The 19,455-nt window shown below is 51.9% G+C and overlaps 1 protein-coding gene and 1 long non-coding RNA gene across 2 annotated transcripts; one reads left to right on the forward strand and one right to left on the reverse strand.

Annotated features, from left to right (window-relative positions):
• The first annotated feature begins 1,152 nt into the window (after nucleotides 1–1,152).
• LOC116220780 lies at nucleotides 1,153–5,009 on the forward strand. The gene is made up of 3 exons (XR_004163853.2): nucleotides 1,153–1,822; nucleotides 1,982–2,082; nucleotides 4,922–5,009. It is a non-coding gene; the product is annotated as an uncharacterized LOC116220780 (long non-coding RNA).
• Nucleotides 5,010–14,756: 9,747 nt separating this feature from the next.
• On the reverse strand, nucleotides 14,757–19,222 carry LOC105893904 (bone morphogenetic protein 2-B-like). The gene is made up of 5 exons (XM_042707615.1): nucleotides 19,045–19,222; nucleotides 18,253–18,410; nucleotides 16,602–16,718; nucleotides 15,503–15,710; nucleotides 14,757–15,368 (listed from the first exon to the last, which is right to left on the reverse strand). The coding sequence occupies exons 1-5, from the start codon at nucleotides 19,220–19,222 to the stop codon at nucleotides 14,947–14,949; spliced, it is 1,083 nt and encodes a 360-aa protein (XP_042563549.1). The 3' UTR covers nucleotides 14,757–14,946.
• Between the last annotated feature and the right edge of the window lie 233 nt (nucleotides 19,223–19,455).

Raw genomic sequence — 19,455 nt, forward strand, 5'->3', positions numbered from 1 at the left:
ATTATTGAATTATTAATATTTACTCATATCGAGTTCAAGTTTTCAGACGACAAAGGGGAGGGTAGCAAAGTCTCAGCTCTGAGCAGGAGTGTGCCTGTCGCTTTGTCCCTCGGATCCAGCTGTTGGCGGTTGCCGGTGTCTTTGTCCCTCGTATCCAGCTGTTGGCGGTTGCCGGTGTCTTTGTCCCTCGGATCCAGCTGTTGCCGGTGTCTTTGTCCCTCGGATCCAGCTGTTGCCGGTGTCTTTGTCCCTCGGATCCAGCTGTTGGCGGTGTCTTTGTCCCTCGGATCCAGCTGTTGCCGGTGTCTTTGTCCCTCGGATCCAGCTGTTGGCGGTGTCTTTGTCCCTCGGATCCAGCTGTTGGCGGTGTCTTTGTCCCTCGGATCCAGCTGTTGCCGGTGTCTTTGTCCCTCGGATCCAGCTGTTGGCGGTGTCTTCGTCCGTCGGATCCAGCTGTTGGCGGTGTCATTGTCCCTTGGATCCAGCTGTTGGCGGTGTCTTTATCCCTCGGATCCAGCTGTTGGCGGTGTCTTTGTCCCTCGGATCCAGCTGTTGGCGGTGTCTTTGTCCCTCGGATCCAGCTGTTGCCGGTGTCTTTGTCCCTCGGATCCAGCTGTTGGCGGTGTCTTCGTCCGTCGGATCCAGCTGTTGGCGGTGTCATTGTCCCTTGGATCCAGCTGTTGGCGGTGTCTTTATCCCTCGGATCCAGCTGTTGGCGGTGTCTTTGTCCGTCGGATCCAGCTGTTGGCGGTGTCTTTGTCCCTCGGATCCAGCTGTTGGCGGTGTCATTGTCCCCTGAAAACAGCGGTTGGCGGTGTCATCCTGCACTCTGACATGAGTGTGTAGCGGTGTCATCCTGCAGTCTGACATGAGTGTGTGTGTGAAAAAAAAAAAAAAAAAAGTCCGATGACGCTTGTGTAGCGGCCGTGGAGATCTCGTGCAGGAGATAGTTTGTATACTATAGCCTACATGGAGAATACCAAAACAAATTCCTAGTATCTGTATACATGGCGAAATAAAGTTGAATTGAATTGAATTGAATTGAGTGTGTGTGAGTGTGTGTGAGAGTGTGTGTGTGTGAGAGTGTGTGTGTGTGTGTGTGAGAGTGTGTGTGTGTGTGTGAGAGAGTGTGTGTGAGTGTGTGTGTGTGGGCCTCCTGTATGAGCTGTTGCTGTTGTGTTTTCATGCATCTTCAGTCCTAACCAATCGCTGCCAATCTCTGTGTGTGATGCAACAGGCTAAATTAGTTCCAGCCCCCTTCTCCATATTTGTGGACACATGACTCACAAACATGGAGAAGGGGGCTGGAACTAAACACACACACACACTCTCACACACACACTAGAGAGCTCCAGACCACCGTGGCGACATGAGTGGTGACTGGAGTCCTGCGTTGTTCTGTTCATAGCTCGCGCACGGCGCACAAGGCCAGTAGAGGCATTGTGTTTAGCTATCGCTAGCTCACGCACGGCGCACAAGGCACAGTAGAGGCATTGTGTTTAGCTATCGCTAGGCGAATGGGAATCAGTGCAGCTGTTGCTCTGTTGTTAGCCAGTGCTAAGTGAGCGCTGGAGCTACAGGGAGGGCTGGAGCTGTGTGGGGTGGTGTGGAGGACCTGCTCCACTGACTGCTCAGACAGAAATAGCACATGAGCGAGCGTGTCCATTTCCACTGGCTGCCACTCAACACCAGCCCCACGCAGAGCCGCGTACGCGACAGGCTAACCTTGCGCGCTAACCTCGCACGCTAGCCTCGCTAGCCTCCTCCTGCTTCAAAGCAGCTGCTGCAGCAGGCCTTTCGCTTTCTCAAAACTGGCCAACCGGTAGGCTCTCATTCTGCCTCTGGCTCTCTCTGTGCCTCTTTCTCACTCTACCCCTCTCTCCCTCCCTCCCTCCCTCCCTCTCTCTCTCTCTATCCCCCCTCTCTCTCTCTCTCTCTCTCTGTCTTCACTCATACCTCTCCTGTGGTCTGTGCACCTCAGATGAGAAGAGACTGCTCCCGGTAACCGTGGGAAACTATCTATCTCGGAATACTCTTCAATGCCCCCCATTCCACCATGGAACCCTGCACAAGAATGAAAAGGTGGGAATGACTCTGCTGTTGGCTTGGTGGTGAAGGAGACTCTTCATGAATGATGATGATGATGGTGTCACCTCTGCATTATTGTTTCTGTTCTTTTAGTGAAGTCTGAATAGCTGCTGCTCTTGTAGTCCACCGTGTCTGATTCTCAAAATGTCAACAACACTAAACCACTACCTCAAAGCCACAGCTGATTAACAATGATTTGATTTGAGCAGCTTTCTGTCTCTCTCTCTCTCTCTCTGCCTCTCAGTTCCCTTCTGCGTGTTTGTTTATTTATTTATTCTATTTGTAGATTTATTTAGACTTTTTGGACTCCAGTTTGAGATGACCTCTTTTGGCTTTTCTAAAGCCATATGAAGTCAGTTGAGTGATACTGTTCCTGCCTGTTGGGTTTCTAAACAGTTAATAGTTAGTCTGCTGCTTCTATGTCTGGCTCTCTAGAATGTTCCTTGAGGTTGGGAAGTTACTGTAAGTCTCGATGATTTGAAAATCGCTTCAGCAGATGGGAGCGTATCACTCTAGCTGCTCTCTCAGATCAAATTATAATAAGAATCCTCTCACGGTCATATTCACAGCGTCCCAGTTCCCAGCTAAAACTTATCTCTGTTAAACACTGGCGTTAAACTTATCTCTGTCAAACACTGGCGTTTACACTGGTCACAGATCACACTGCCCTACACACACGGTCCAAGCGGGACTGGTATTTTGTAAGACGAAAGATTTTAATTCGAGGAGTTATTCCCCTGGGTGTTACTCTTGGGTTCAAACCCAAAGCTCCCTCCGTGGGCTGCCTGGGTGGACTTTTAAGGAGTGGCCTAGTTCTGCTCTCAGTGTGTGTGTGTGTGTGTGTGTGTGTGTGTGTGTGTGTGTGTGCGCGCACTGCTTATAGGCTGGGGTCAGGGGATAAATAAGGGCTATTGAGTTATTTTAGGCGCTTGCCCACATGCGGTCAGGCTGTAAACTATGTCATGATTCACAGTCAGAGCAGCAGGCCCACTGAGTTTAGAATCCTCACTCACACACACACACACACACACACACACACACGCACACACACACACACACACACACACACACACGCACACACATCTCACACACACACACACACACACACACACACACACATCTCACACACACACACACACACACACACACTGCCCTGCCCTTAACTGACCATTAATAGGCAGAATATCAGTAGAGGGTATTGAACTGGTTAGCTGCCTCTTGGGCACTGGGTATGCCCAGGTGAATGTGAACGCTAACTGAAGCTATCTGCTAGATATAACCACTATACTGCTACTATACTGCACACTGGGTATGCCCAGGTGAATGTGAACGCTAACTGAAGCTATCTGCTAGATATAACCACTATACTGCTACTATACTGCGCACTGGGTATGCCCAGGTGAATGTGAACGCTAACTGAAGCTATCTGCTAGATACTGCTACTATACTGCGCACTAGGTATGCCCAGGTGAATGTGAACGCTAACTGAAGCTATCTGCTAGATACTGCTACTATCCTGCTACTATCCTGCTACTCCTACCTGTGCCACTGCCACTAGCACTAAGCTACAGTACTATGAAGGTCATGGGAGAGTCTCTACAGAAGTCAACAGACGGCCCAGAGACAAACACACTTCACACACACTCCCCAGGGACAAACACACTTCACACAGACGGCAGTGGAACAGACGCCCCAGAGACACACACACACACACACACACACACACACACACTTCACACACTCGGTGCTGTGCATATTTAGTATGGCAAAGAATGCCACATATCTTTGAGTGATCTACGACCTAGAGTTTAAAGTGGAGCTGTCCATATGTAGACTGGTCACACTGCAGCTGTGTGTGTGTGTGTGTGTGTGTGTGTGTGTGTGTACACTAGCCATGTGGCGGTGGTAGGGCCCTCCTAAATATAGCTGCGTGTTTGGCGTGGTGGCCACTGTACTGTAGACCTGATGTGTGTGTGTGTGTGTGTGTGTGTGTGTGTGTGTGTGTGTGTGTGTGTGTTTGGCGTGTGCAGGCCACTGTACTGTAGACCTGATGTGTGTGTGTGTGTGTGTGTGTGTTTGTGTGTGTGTGTGTGTGTGTGTGTGTTTGGCGTGGTGGCCACTATACTGTAGACCTGATGTGTGTGTGTGCGTGTGTGTGTGTGTGTGTGTGTGCGGGGCATGGAAACCCTAAAGGAATCAGAGCTTTCCGTTCAACCCCCAAAACATTCAGGTCATGTATAACACACACATATCCACACACACTCTCTCTCTCTCTCTCTCTCTCTCACACACACACACACACACACTCTCACAGGTCATGACCCACAGACGGAAATGAGTCTGACCTCCAGATGAGCTCTTGTCCAAGGGGTTAAAGAACTTGATCTAGCAGTTAGCAAGCAGTTAGCAAGCAGTTAGCAAGCAGTTAGCAAGCAGTTAGCAAGCAGTTAGCAAGCAGTTAGCTAGCAGTTAGCAAGCAGTTAGCAAGCAGTGTTCAAAACGGAAAAACAGCTTCTCTAAATACAGACTTTTGGGTTGATATATAGGACATCATCCTTAATGTTGGGTTGGAATGTGAAATATTCTTAGAGTAGTTTTTAAACAGTGCTGTTGTGTGTTGTGTGTGTGTTGTGTTTGTGTTTATGTGTGTGTATATGTGCTGAGGTAACTTGTCTCCAGCAGAGGTTTGTTTATGTTTCTAGGATGTGAGGACTGTTGTGTGTGTGTGTGTGTGTGAGAGTGTGTGTGTGGGGGGGGGGAGTGTGTGTGTGTGTGTGTGTGTGTGTGTGTGTGTGGGTTTAGTTTCTGACATTTGTTTGTTTCTGTCTTTCAGGGAGGCGATGAGGTAGTGGTCTGCTGAGCTCTTAACAGTCTGACCGAAGAGCACACGTGTGTGTGTGTGTGTGTGTGTGTGTGTGTGTGTCCTCTCCAGCCTCTCGCTCTGTGAGTGAGTTCGGTGTGTGTGACCATGAGCTGCCTGGACAAGCGGAGTGTGTGTCTGCGCGTGACACACCACCACCGGAACCTGACCAGCTCGTGCGAGAGCCTGACGGACGAGGCCGATCGCGAGGTCAGCACGCTGACGGACCGCGCCTTCCACTCGCTCTGCATCGGCGACGAGGCCGTCTACAACGACGCCGAGTTCCTCACGCCGTCGCCCAGCAGCTGCCTGCTCAAGCCGCTGGCGGACGAGCACGCACGGAAGGTTCTGGAGAATGCCCCGAGCCTCGTCAACAAGAAACTCGGCTCCAACGGCGCCGCCACCGTCGCCTGGCAGCACAAGGATGTGTCGTCTCTCCTGTCCGCCTTCACAGCCGGGAAGAATGGCGGCGCCGCCGCTAGAATCCCGAACGGAACGCCGGCTGGGAATAACGCGGAGTCGTGGGATAAATCGGCTCTGCTGAGCATCCAGAGGGAGCTGGCAGAGTTCTCCAGCGACTTCTACAGGAGCCTGGCCGACGGCAGCTTCGCCGACGCCACCGGGAAGCATAAAGGCGGATCCACCGCCGAGAAAAAATCCTGCAAGGAAACGTCCGGCAAGGATGCCACCGCTTGCGCTTCCTCGGGGGGGAAGTCCTCCAAGTCCAAACACAGCAGCAGGTCCAGCAAGCTGAAGAAGCTGAACTCCCGCAACTTCTTCCTGCACAGCGAGTTCAGCCCGTTCCAGGCGTGGGAGGACCTACACCAGTTCCCCTTCGGACAGGAGAACATTTCCGACCTGCTGCCGCCCCCCCACAGCTTCCCCCGCTGGGGCGACACCACCACTCTCTACAGACACCTCACTGCCGCACACACACTCAGTCCTGCCGCACACACACTCAGTCCTGCAGCACACACACTCAGTCCTGCAGCACACACACTCAGTCCTGCAGCACACACACTTGACCTTGCACACAGATCAGGAGCCTTGCGGGGCCCAGAGGCAGTGCAGAGGACGGAGAGGTCACACAAAACTGAAACTGCACAGAGATCAAAACACACTCAGATACTCGACACAGCACAGGGCACTGAAAATGTACAAATAACTGCAACTGTGCAAAGGGCTGAAAGTGGACAAAAGACTGAGACCGCACAGAGATTTGACACTGTGCAAAGAATTGAAAGTGCACAGAGAATTGACACTGTGCAAAGAATTGAAAGTGCACAGAGAATTAACACTGTGCAAAGAATTGAAAGTGCACAGACAACTGCGACTGCACAGAGGGTGGACGAGTCAAAGAGAGCAGCGCGCCTGCGGGGGGGGGAGGGGGCTGAGCCGCTGCCCAAACCTGCAGGGGTGGAGGGGGGGCCGCCGGCTGCGGTACAGACTCCCTCTCTGGTGCCAAACCCTGCTGCCTTGGAGCAGCGCCGCCCCTCGGCAGACAGCGCGGAGTGTAGCGCCCCCTGGAGGCGAAACAGGAGCAGGGCGAGGAGCGCTGCCCCCGGTGGCCAAAGGGAGAAGAGCTCCCCCGCCACCGAGCCGCCCAGGAGACAGGAAGTGAGACAGGAAATGAGAGAGGAAGTGAGACGCATGGAGGAGCAGAGCTCCCCCGCCACCGAGGCCGGGCCGCCCAGGAGACAGGAAGTGAGACAGGAAGTGAGACAGGAAGTGAGACGCATGGAGGAGCAGAGCTCCGCCAGCTCCACGCCGTTCAACATCACACACCTGCTCACGCCCGTCATCCTCTGTCGCCAGGATACGGAGAGCTTGGAGCCCGCCCTCTTCTCGCCCGTGACCCTTGACCTCCCCGTTGCTGCAGTGCCCGAGCCCTCGCCCGAGACGAAGACGAAGGCGCGCGAGAGCTACCGGTCCATGGCCACCAGCCTGCTCTTCAACCTCAAGGACAACAGGAAGAGAGTCAAGGCCATGTACAGCCCGCCCAAGTTCAGACCCACCAGAGACCCACCTGCCCACCAGAGCAAGCCGGAGGGCACAGACATGTCCGCGTGCACAGCTGCCCACCAGAGCAAGCCAGATGGCACAGACATGTCCGCGCGCACAGCGGACGGGCGACACCAGGACACGCGGGGGACAGATCAGCTCTGCGTTCCCAACAGCGTTCCCAACAGCGTCGTCGCGCAGGGAGGCTCCCCCCAGGAGGCCCTGAGCAGGAGTCCTGTTGTGGTGAACACGTCTGGATACCCGTGTCGGAATCTGTACGCTACTGCTGAGGTTGCCACGGAGACTCAGGAACAGAACAGGCGTGGCCACGTCAAGGAGACCCCCAAGAGATCGGTCAAGGACCGAGTCAAAGAGCTGCAGAGGCAGAACGCCGCGACTGTGAGTAAGGACCCCGGAAAGAGAGGCAAAGAAATACCACCTGTGTGTCCTACTACTGGCCTCCAGGCCATAGATGGTGCTGTGGATAAAGAAGGAGACAGAGATACATTAAAAGAGGAGAGACGACTGCCTGATTTACCAGAGAAACCATCTGAGAAACCCAAACCAGCCAAACAACCCCCTCCTGTAGCAGCCAGAGTCAAACTCTCTTCATCACCCAGAGAGACACACTCCATCTCCAACACTAAACACTCTTCACCCAGAGAGACACACTCCATCTCCAACACTAAACACTCTTCACCCATCGAGACACACCCCTCACCGAGAGAGACACACTCCGACACTAAACACCCCTCACCCAGAGAGACAGACTCCAACATTAAACACTCTTCACCCAGAGAGACACACTCCATCTCCAACACTAAACACCCTTCACCCAGAGACACAGACTCCAACTCTAAACACTCTTCACCCAGAGAGACACACTCCATCTCCGACACTAAACACACTTCACCCAGAGAGACAGACTCCATCTCCAACACTAAACACTCTTCACCCAGAGACACACACTCCATCTGTGACGCTTCACCCAGAGACACACACTCCAACAATAAACACTCTTCACCCAGAGAGACACACTCCGACACTAAACACTCTTCACCCAGAGAGACAGACTCTAGCTGTGACGCTAAACACGCCTTCTCTGCTCGGCAGAACAACTACATCAAAAGCCAGAGGAGCGCCTTCGTGGGGGAGCAGGAGGAGGAGTGTGAGGAGTGGGACGAGCTCAGAGAGGAGGCTCTGCTGAAGGAGGTGAAGGCTGAGCTTCAGGAGCAGCAGCGGGCAGAGAGAACTAAGGCTGAGCTTCAGGAGCAGCAGCGGGCAGAGAGAACTAAGGCTGCGCTTCAGGAGCAGCAGCGGGCAGAGCAGCGGGCAGAGAGAGCTAAGGCTGAGCTCCAGGCTCGTCAGGAGCAGCAGCGGGCAGAGAGAACTAACGCTGAGCTTCAGGAGCAGCGGGCAGAGAGAGCTAAGGCTGAGCTCCAGGCTCGTCAGGAGCAGCAGCGGGCAGAGAGAACTAACGCTGAGCTTCAGGAGCAGCGGGCAGAGAGAGCTAAGGCTGAGCTTCAGGAGCAGCAGCGGGCAGAGAGAGCTAAGACTGAGCTTCAGGAGCAGCAGCGGGCAGAGAGAACTAAGGCTGAGCTCCAGGACCAGCAGCGGGCAGAGAGAACTAAGGCTGAGCTTCAGGAGCAGCAGCAGCGGGCAGAGAGAACTAAGGCTGAGCTTCAGGCTCGTCAGGAGCAGCAGCGGGCAGAGAGAACTAAGGCTGCGCTTCAGGAGCAGCAGCGGGCAGAGAGAGCTAACGCTGAGCTTCAGGAGCAGCGGGCAGAGAGAGCTAAGGCTGAGCTTCAGGAACAGCGGGCAGAGAGAGCTAAGGCTGAGCTTCAGGAGCAGCAGCGGGCAGAGAGAACTAAGGCTGAGCTTCAGGAGCAGCGGGCAGAGAGAACTAAGGCTGAGCTTCAGGAGCAGCGGACAGAGAGAACTAAGGCTGAGCTCCAGGCTCGTCAGGAGCAGCAGCGGGCAGAGAGAACTAAGGCTGCGGACCACCAGCGCGCGGGACTCCGCTCCGCTCCGAAAGAGTCTCCGATGCCCCCCCGGGACGACGTACCAGCGCCAAATGAGAGCCCAAGGCGTGAAAATAACATTCTGTTACCCTCGCCCTTGCCTGACGGGCGCACCCAAAAGGGCATCGTACCCCTCAGAGGCAACACACTGGCCAAGCGAGACCTGTTCGCCAACATGCACCCGCAGCCACCGGGCAGACACGCCACGAGGCAGAACGCCACGCTCGACAAATACGACCTGGCCAAGATGGCGCTGGAGGAGGTCATAGCGGAGAGAGAGGAGAGGAAGAGGAGAGGTCAGGGGTCATCGGAACACAAGCAGCAGGGAGGTGTAGAGGACCGTCAGGAGAACAGAACCGTGGTCTCACAGCAGAGAGAGAGAGAACCGAGCAGGGTTCTGAGGGACAGAAGGGAGAACAGACAGGATATTTCTGTGCGCGGCGACCAGACGATGCACTCTGACCAGCAGGCCGAGAGCACTAAAGGACCTGTGGCCCCTCGAGGGCAATTAGCCAAGGGTGTTCATCAACAAGACCCCACGCCCCCCACCAAACAGATCAAACACAACAGAGAAGGAAAGTCAGGCGAGAGGGGGAGGGTGGGTGGCGCTGATGAGACTGGCAGGGGGAGGGGGGGTGGCGCTGATGAGACTGGCGGGGGGAGGGGGGGCACTCAGTCTTACCCACCGTCGGAGAGGGACAGGGAGGGGGAGAGGGTGAAGAGGCAGGAGAGCTCAGAGAGAGAGGGAACAGGTTACAGCAGGAGCGAGAAGGCTGGTAGGGAACGTGGCCGTCAGAGCACAAGATCGCCACCTGCTGTTCCTCCCAGGAAAGGCAAAGCTGGCACGAGGGAGGAGGACAGGACTGGCACGAGGGGTGAGGGCAAAGCTGGCACGAGGGATGAGGACAGGAGTGGCACGAGGGGTGAGGACAGGACTGGCACGAGGGGTGAGGGCAGGACAGCAGAGGAAGACTATGCAGAGCAGGAAGCAGGAAGCACTAAAGACGAGGGGAGGGAACATGTGCATGGAGACAGGAAGACTGAACAGAAGGGACAAGATGAAACTCAAAACAACAACAAGCACTTAGAGATGAGCAAACATAACAAACATGAAGCCCACTTAGAGATGAGCAAAGATAACAAACAGAATAACTCTACTGAGGACTCTGCTAAGACTAGTACACAAGAGTCCTGGACAAAGACAGTCACCTACACAGAGAAAGAGTCACAGAAAGCTGAGAATAAGACTCATGAAAGAGATACGCTGCACAAAACAAAGATAAAACCAGAGATAAACTCAAAACAGTTCGAGACAGCGCAGAAGCAAACCCCTAAGGGGCAGGAATGTCCTGGTTCTCCAGAGGTGCAGGAAGTGATTCGCGGGTCGTCTCTTGGGGAAGAGAAGAGTGAGAAGGAGGAGGAGGCGAAGGAGAGAGACAGCGAGGTGTCCGCTCAGAAGGGTCAGAGGGCGAAGCAGAGGCAGAGTTATGTGAAAGACTTCTTAAGCCTGCTGGGGCTGTCCGGCGAAGAGAAGGCCACAGCTGACCACGAGGCAGCTACCGAGAGGAACAGCAGCGAACACCAACCTGCGTCCCCTGAACTCCACAACACACACACACCTGTGGGGGACAGCGTAACCATTCACGACATCCTGAAGCACAGGTCCCCCCCCGTGTACAGTCCACTGCAGTCCCCCGTGAGGTCCCCCTCTTCATACAGCCATAACTTATCTCAGAAGCACTCAACAGAACAGGAGTGCAGCGTTAAGTTGGAGCAGAGAGGAGCAGATGTTAGCAAGCCAAAGGAGGACTTGGTGAAGCCAAAGGAGGACTTGGTGAAGCCAAAGGAGGACTCGGTGAAGCCTGAGTTAGACTACTGCACCTTCGGTGACCCAGGAAGTGAATCAGATGCTTCGGAGCGGCAGATTGTGTCTCCTCTCAGTGACCTGGACCACGCCGGATGGCTCCGCGGTCTGATCGAACACGCCCAGAGCCTCACCCCGAAAGACCTGACACCCGTCAGCTTGACCCCCAGCCAGTCCAATGCCTCCTCACCCACCCCGGCCACCAAGCCAGTGCTGTTCAAGGTGAAGGACAACACGTTCGCCTCCTCCTCCACCTCCTCCACCTCCTCCCCCGTCACCAAGACGGTCCGGCCCGTCCTGCACAAGTCCGTCCAGGACATGATCACAAAGCCCTGGTCCCCCCCGCAGGACAGCCTGAGCGGCTCAAAGCCCTGGTCCCCGCAGGAGAACCCGAGCGGGTCAAAGCCCTGGTCCCCCCCGCAGGAGAGTCTGAGCGGGTCAAAGCCCTGGTCCCCGCGCGAGAGCCTGAGCGGGTCCGAGAGGGGCGAGGAGGAGCCGGACCGCCCCAGGGAGGCACTGCGGATCCCCATCTTGGTGGAGACGGCCAGCTCCCCACTCCCAGAGAGCTCCCACTCCACACCTGCAGAGGGCGCCGCTGCCCCTCTGCCCCCCTCACCCTCCCGGCCGCCCCCCTCACCCTCCCGGCTGCCCCAGGGGCAGATGCTGGAGGTGCCGGAGGAGGGGGGGCGGGGCTCTGTCTCGAGTAGCCTATCGGAGGGCGTGAGAAGCAACGACACGAGCGTGGGTGACGAGACGGGGCTGGGCGCGGCACAGACCGACGACCCAGAGGGCGAGAGGTGCGAGTCGGAGTCGGTCTGCAGTGGCACAGAGGGCACAGAGGGTCTGAGCAGGAAGCCCCCGCCCGCCGTCTTGCCCAAAAGTGAGAAGGCACTGAGACGGGCCAAGAGGCTGACCACCCGCCGCATCCAGAAGGCAGAGGTGAAGGGCCGCAAAACGGACCGCAAGAACCGCAGTGCAGAGAAGCCGGAACCCGACAAGAAGAACCACAGCGGAGAGAAGGTAGAGCTCGACCTGAAGAACTGGATCCAGAACAATCCAGGGACTGACCAGGAGCACCAGGGCAGAGAGAGAACAGAGTCAGAGCACAATCACCACAGCAGTGATCACCATAGCAACAGGCACATTCACCACAGCAGTGATCACCATAGCGACAGGCACATTTACCACAGCAGCAGCAGCGAGAAACAACAGGACAAATCGAAAAACAGTGATCACCATAGCAACATGCCCTCGAGCCACAGCGGTCCCCATGACCACGACCGCAAAGGCAGGAGCGGCGAGAAACACGCGCGCGTCAAACATGCGAGCTACAGCAGCGACAGGCACATCGGCAACCATAGAGACCTGAGGAGCCATGGCAACGGGAGAGACTCTGCTGAGCAGGTGTCCGAGCAGCATCAGCATCAGCATCAGCACCAGCACCAGCAGGTTTACCTGATGGAGAGTCCCAGTGATATCGGTTGCCGTGGCGACCGGAGGAGCAGGAGTCTGGAGCGAGACCTCCAGCCCCGCCCCAGCCAGCACCGGCGCCAGTCACGTGACCACAACCACGCAGGAAGTGACATCAAATCAGCCCAGTCACGTGACCTCAACCACGCAGGAAGTGACATCACATCAGCCCAGTCGTCCAGAGGTTCATCCCGCCGCACCTCCCTCAACGGCCTCCTTGTGCGTCAGAACAGCTCCGAGCACACGTACCCCCCCCAGACCACACGTACCCCCCCACGACCTCTAACCTGGTGCCCCAGTCCTTCCCCATGACCCAGCGGAAGCTGCTGCAGGATCCCGACTCGGGCCAGTACTTTGTGGTGGACATGCCAGTGCAGGTCAAGACCAAGACCTTCTTCGACCCGGAGACCGGCAGCTACGTGCACCTCCCTGTGCAGTCAGCAGAGGGCGCTCTGCCAGCAGGGCCGGGTCCCGTCTCTATGGAGATGCTGAACCCGTCCATGGTGGTGTACCACGGGTTCGTGCCGGTGCCTGTGTCGTCCTCTCTGCCCCAGCATAAAGCCAATGCTCCCTCTGGTGAGGGCATGGAGGTGGTGATGGAGAACAGTGCCCCCCAGTGGCAAGAGGACTGTACTCACAAACGCAGTAGAAATGAACATCCTTACATAGAGCCAGCGTATGTGTTGAAGGAGCACACTCCTGAGGAGGAGCTGGACAGCATGAGATGAGAGAGGAGGAGGAGGAGGAGGAGGAAGAGGAGGAGGAGGACAGCATGAGATGAGAGAGGAGGAGGAGGAGGAGGAGGAGGAGGAGTGGTAGAATGATAATACGGACAGTGTGGAGTTCAAATGAGCTTAAGATTGAAAGCTTTTGAATTCAGGGATTGCCAGTTGTTTTTGATATGCACTCTGTAATGGTTTTACTCAAGGAGTGGTTGAAGACGTGTAAATATGCTGTGTGTTTGAATAGACACTAAGAGACTGTAAATCTTTCTGTGAATGAAGGGCAGTGTCTGTTTCTACACTCTCAGGCCTTGCTGTTTTTTTAAATGATGAAGAATGTAAAAATAGCTTTTGCTATATTTTTGTACTTTTGCCTTGATCTCAGTGACTGAACACCCGTGTGATTTGTAATGCTTTATTTGAAACCTATTCTAAACACAGACGTGATGACTAATGTCTGTTTTCAAATGTATTCTGAACACGAATCACGTGATTGGTAATGTCTGTTTTAAAACGTATTCTCTACAATTGCTGACACGTTTTGAGTGTTGATGTGAAGATTACTTTTTGAAGAGAGTTGTGTGGCCATCGCTTTACTACTGACGTGTAGGCATGGAGAGTAACGTCAAGGTGGCCCGAACCGTACACTTTGTTTAGGACGTGATTTTCTGAGACAGCTTTTGGAAGACGCATATTTTGGAATTAAGTAGTATTCATGGTGAAACGGAGATGAGTCGGCTTCATATGTAAACCATTCCAATAAAATACTTGCCATGCCAGCTAATGCCTCACCCCCCCCCCCCCCCCCCGAGTCTGATCTGTTATATCTCAGGACGGACTTCCTTGTGACATTTTAGAATCAGAATCAGAATGGGATTTATTGGAATTTTTTCTGGTGTGAAGGTGCATACAGTAAACATAAAAACATACAAACACAATAAGTACTACACATAACATACAAACATAAAAACACAAATAAGTACTACACATAAGAAAAGTACTACACATAAGAACCAAAAAACACAATATATACGATACAAATAGATAAACAATGAATAAAAAAAAGTATGCAAAATGCAAAACAGGAGTGCAATGTGAATGAGCAATGTGCAATGTAATGTGTGTTAATGTAACACAGACTTGGGGTGTGGGTAGCAGTTCATCTGTAGTGTTTTATTTAGATACTTAAGACATGACGGCTTCCTTTGGTACCATTGCATGGCCATCCTTGTGTTCTTCATTATTTTGGGACATTTAATTATGTTGTACATGTAGTTAAAGGTGCGGTGAGCGATTCTAATCCAATTCAGTTTTTGTCAATTTCAGCGAATATCTTCTCACGGTCCGCTAGGGTTAAGGTAAGGTCCACTAGCTGTCTGTTGTTGTGTGTGTGTGTGTGTGTGTGTGTGGGGGGGGGGGGGGGGGGTGTAATTGATCCATCATGTGCGAAGATGTCTTCATGGAGAGTCTATGGTTGTCTGATTGTGCGGTTACATTTACATTTACATTTAGTCATTTAGCAGACGCTTTTGTCCAAAGCGACGTACAAGGGAGAGAACAGTCAAGCTAAGAGCAATAAAAAACATGGTGTAACAATAAATACTACTTTACATAAGAATTAGAAAAACGACCTAGAAAGGAAAAAGAAGTGCAGGAATGTAACTGATGAAGTGCAAGTTAAGCGCTAGTCAAGGTGCCAGTTTAGGAAGAGAGGTGCTCTCTGAAGAGTTGGGTCTTCAAAAGCTTCTTGAAGGTAGAGAGGGACGCCCCACGGTAGTAGTGTTCCGGACTGAACTGTGTCCACTGTTGTTTTGCAAATTGTCCAATTCGTCATCGAATCACAAGTGCGTGATTTTGTTCTTACAATCTCCCGACTGGATTCAACGCCATGAAGGCGGTGTGTGTTATTTTAATACGTTACTAATGACAACCACAGCTGGCAGCGACCATATCCTGGTACTGTTTTAGAACCACGTTCTCCTCGTCGTCAAAGTAAAGCAGGCTGATGGCGCTGAGGCTGTCCGGCACGCAGCACGGGCTCTCGACCTCACCACCGGAGAGACGTAGCGCGTGCACGATGGACTGCACCGTCGCGTGGTTGGAGGCGCGGAGGCTCTCGCTGAGCGGGAACGGGCACGAGCCCTGGCAGTGATAGGCGTTGTAACCTCGCGGCGATATGATCCACGAGGACCAGCCGATCTTCTGGAAGTCCACGTAGAGAGATTTTCTGTGGCACGAGGTCAAGGGGACCTTTCGCGCGCTCCTCCGTTTTCTCTCTTGCTTTTTGGAGCTATCAAGAGACTTCAGCGGTGATTTAATTTCATCACTATCAAGCACTGAAATAAAGGATTATGTTGAACCAAAATGGGGTTATGTTATGGCTAGTCGCATTAGACTCTGACATACAGTACTGTAATAACTCCACCTTTATGCATGGATTGAAATGGTGTTACTTCATTGCAAAGAAAGCGCTTACCGTTATGAGGGGAACTGTCCGAAATAGATGCTCTTTTCCCATCATCCGAATACACCACCAGGTGGGCTGACACGTCTGCGTCTGCGTCTGCGTCTCCGTCTCCACCCCCCTGCGTTGGCGGCACGGGCTCAAACCACCGCCCCGACGGCAGGCTGGTTACCAGCAGGAGCCCGTGGTTAGTGTCGCTGTTGTGAACCCACTTGGACACCTGCCATGGCAACACACACTCATATAGGGGCTCTCTGTGAGACATTTAATCTCTGATTTCCACAGGTGCGTCTAGTTGTAATGTTTGGTCAAAACGTAATGCAATGACCTAATGCTTTGGATAAACGCGTCTGCTAAATGACTAAATGTAAATGTAATACAACAATACAATCTTTATTTGTTTATTTTTTCTGTGTGTTTTGCTGTCAGTCTCAGGTCTTGGAATTCCACAGGACATTGAGCTGATCCTGTAGAATTCGAACTAGCCTAATGAATACATTTTTTCGACTCCTAACATTGTGATAAATAAAATACTTAATAACTTCTTTCACTGTTCCATCAGGTCTCGAGGCATGTTAGCTAGGTCATTTTGTCAGCAAAAAACACAACGCATCCTTAACTTGTCACCAAAACCATGTATAGAGGTGTTTGTTAGGTAGTGAGTGTTAGGGCTGAAACACACCAAACGCGTTTTTAAAACGGCAGACGCTTCAAAAACATCTTGGCAAAGTGCGGCGGGCAAAACATTCGCAGGATCACCAGGCTGTTTTGCCCGACGCCTAGGAAGCGAAGCTGCGTGCGCAACCTGCCTGGGCCGAGTGTGACATTGATGAGCGGTGCGCCTCCGCACCTTGCGCTGGAAAGTTGAGAATAGTTCAACTTTTAAGCGCACCTAAAAAACGCTAGAAAGACGCAACGCGTGGCGGAGAAAATGCGCACACACAAGGCGAGCCGTACCATAGGAAACAATGCATTTGCTAGCGTCCCGTTTTTAAAAACGCGTTTGGTGTGTTTCAGCCCTTAGTGAGGTTTGTGCCATGTAGAGGTGTGTGTATGTGTGTGTGTGAGTGAGTGAGTGAGGTTGGCGCCGTTGGAGACAGATCGCGCTCACAGTTTGAGTGACGTTGAAAACCTCCCAGCCCTGCGCGTGCGTCGGTAGGAGTCGGGAGCTGATGAGATTTCCTCTGCACGGGTGCACTCTGCTGTCCAAAACCTCGTACAGCTCAACCTCAACACAAAAACACAGTCTGTTACGAGCTGAACACACAAACACCAGCTGTCAGAACAACTATGGAGAGCCGGTTGATGCGTAAGTAAAGTAACACACCCAGGGGCGGCGCCAGGGGGGGGCTAGGTGGTGCTCTAGCTCCCCCTGGACTAGCCATAGCACCCCCATAGCACTCCCAAGAAAGTAATGGTTTATTTTATTATTGTTATTTAATTTCAGTCTACGTTATTTATTGTGTGATAATAATATTTAACTCACAAAAGAAAATAATAACAGATTGAAATTAACAGATTGTTTTAGACACAGAGCAATCATTCTGTCATAACCTTTGACCCAATTTTCACGTCGCACGCGTGAATGTTGACGTTATCGGACAGTTGCAGGAGAAAGCGAGCTAGTGCGTAGTAGTTTCAAGTTAACATCAACAATGCATCAGTTTTTGCTACCTAAAAGTCCACGTTTGGAAGAATGATTAAGAAACGAGAGTGACGTAGAAGAATAAGAGATTCCAGCGGTATCTGTTGTGGATTTTTAAGGAGAGGAACGTTGTGGTCAAGGAGGTCAACCCTCCACCACTACTGAGGGTGCTAACCATGGTGAGGGTGCTAACTATCAGTGATATTAGCATGAACGCTCAGGATGGTCCGAGAAGATCAAAACCCCAGAAATATCCACCTCGCATGTTTGGAGTCCAACAAATTAGTTTTTGTAAAAGCTGGTTGGAACAGTCTGGTGGTTGGAGTACAATGTAACCAAGGTATTGTTAGCTGTGTAACATTAATGAAAGCTGTCTGATTTGTTGCATGCATTGATTGCCCTGTGTCGCGGAAGACTCGTTGCGGTTGATTAGCAACGAAGATGCACTTTTTTGTCGAAGATTTTAACTTTTGCCTTTTTCCTCTTTTTGGGATTTTTTTGGAGCCGCTTTAAAAAAAAAAATCAGAGACTCTTTAACCTAGGACAAGCAGTCTGTCTGTGTGCTAGGTATACATACGGTTCTATGTGATGATTGATGATTGTGAACTGAAATAATATATACTTTTTAAACGTATTTCTGACTCTGTTTTGATTCTAGTTCATTCTATCTGCTATTCCAAGATTCATTTCACTCTGTCTGACATGGTAGTGGTCACCTGGCGCCCAACTTTAACCCTCACTACCACAACTTTAACCCTAACGCCCTAGTGTTTCAAAGTAATTTAAGTATTTGGGATTGCGGACACTATAACATGCTGTATGCCTTTTGTCGGTGGCCGTTGCAGATGTACGCGTCAGTCGGAAGTTGCCTAAATGATAATAACAATACAATCGGTTTGTTTAGCGCTTTTCATGGACCCCAAAGACGCTTCAGAGAGCATGTAATCATGTAAACAGATGATAGACGATATGGTGTGGAATTGTTGTAGTAGAGAACCCTGTGACACATAGGCTATCCCCCTCATTTCATAGCACCCTCGCTAAAACGCCGAGCTCCCCCATAGCACCTGCAGAAAAAAATGTCTGGCGCCGCCACTGAACACACCTGTAAACTCACCTTGTAGAAGTGATGTCCAGACAAAGTCCGCAACAAAGACGGCTGTTTTCTCCGGTTCTGCCATCGAAGTTCCGCTCGTATAACCTTCTCGTTATTCCTCAGCGACTTCACGTGGAAGTAATGGAATGCTGCATTCGCCTGGCCCGTGGTGGTGTTGCCTTTGATGAAACAACAGACACACACTTTGGTCAACAAAGAATTAACAGATATTTTCAAGTTCAAAATTATATATTTTGCATAAAAATGTGTCCTGAATTAGGAAGGAACTTGTGTGTTTTCAAAGTATTGAAGTATTAAGGTATTGTAAATGTGTCATGTTTTGATTGTACTCTTGTCAATACCCAGATGACCAAAATAAAAAAATAATAATAAAAAAAGAAACAACAGACACGCGAGGTCAGGTGTATTCGCTGATCCTGGTAGCTTGCTCAACTAGGGGAGAGCAAGGTGCTGCCAACGCCAAGGTTAATGCTCAGGCAGCACACGGCATGATTAAAATGCCCCTTAACTGTTGTAAAATGTTGTAAACCTTGGATGAAGACATCTGGTAAGAAAATATGTATCATTTTTAAAACTTCACAACGCCAGCTGAAATGAGCACGAGATTGTTACACATACACACTCAATGTTTATTTATTTCGTCTGTTTTGTTTTGTTATGGTTTGTTTATTTATTGTTCTTCTGTACTATGTAGCCTCAATCAGGGCATTGCTGCAAAAGAGCCCTGTGCTCAGTCAATTCTTCCTGAATAAACAATGATGACGATGAAATGAGCATGAGATTGTTACGCACCTTTATCCCGAAAGCTCCGCACCACGTTCCCCTCGCGCATGTCAGCATACCGCGAGCCGCCGTTAGAGTCAGCCAATGCGTCAAACAGGTCCAACATAAACCGAGGAGCTTTTCTATGAGAATGAACTCTCTGCCGAGACCTCCCCGCCCCTGGAGCCGTCTCCCACAGCTCTGCCATGCCGTTTACAATGTCAGGGAGGCCTCTCGACAGAGCATCTAACACACCCTCCTCTCCATGGGCTGAGACGTGAAACATGCCCGATAGACATACACACACACACGCATACACACCATGCAGGGACATACTAGTGTTGAGTCTCTCACTGCAAGGTGTCTCCGGGCTCTTGGGTTGGTCTGGAGCGCCTTCGACAACTCTCAGACGCGCCAAGGGATCGGCCGCATTTAAAGGAC

This window comes from Clupea harengus, chromosome 1 (genome assembly GCF_900700415.2).
Source record: "Clupea harengus chromosome 1, Ch_v2.0.2, whole genome shotgun sequence".
NCBI lineage: Eukaryota > Metazoa > Chordata > Actinopteri > Clupeiformes > Clupeidae > Clupea > Clupea harengus.

Bases quoted from the DNA above. Each gene is read 5' to 3' on its own strand.
- LOC105893904 (XM_042707615.1), bottom strand. From the start codon at position 19,222: ATGGCAGAGCTGTGGGAGACGGCTCCAGGGGCGGGGAGGTCTCGGCAG. The intron at 15,711-16,601 runs GTGAGCGCGATC...TTGCCATGGCAG, and splicing joins TTTTCAACGTCACTCAAACT to GTGTCCAAGTGGGTTCACAA. The intron at 15,369-15,502 runs GTAAGCGCTTTC...CATAATCCTTTA, and splicing joins GGACAGTTCCCCTCATAACG to TTTCAGTGCTTGATAGTGAT.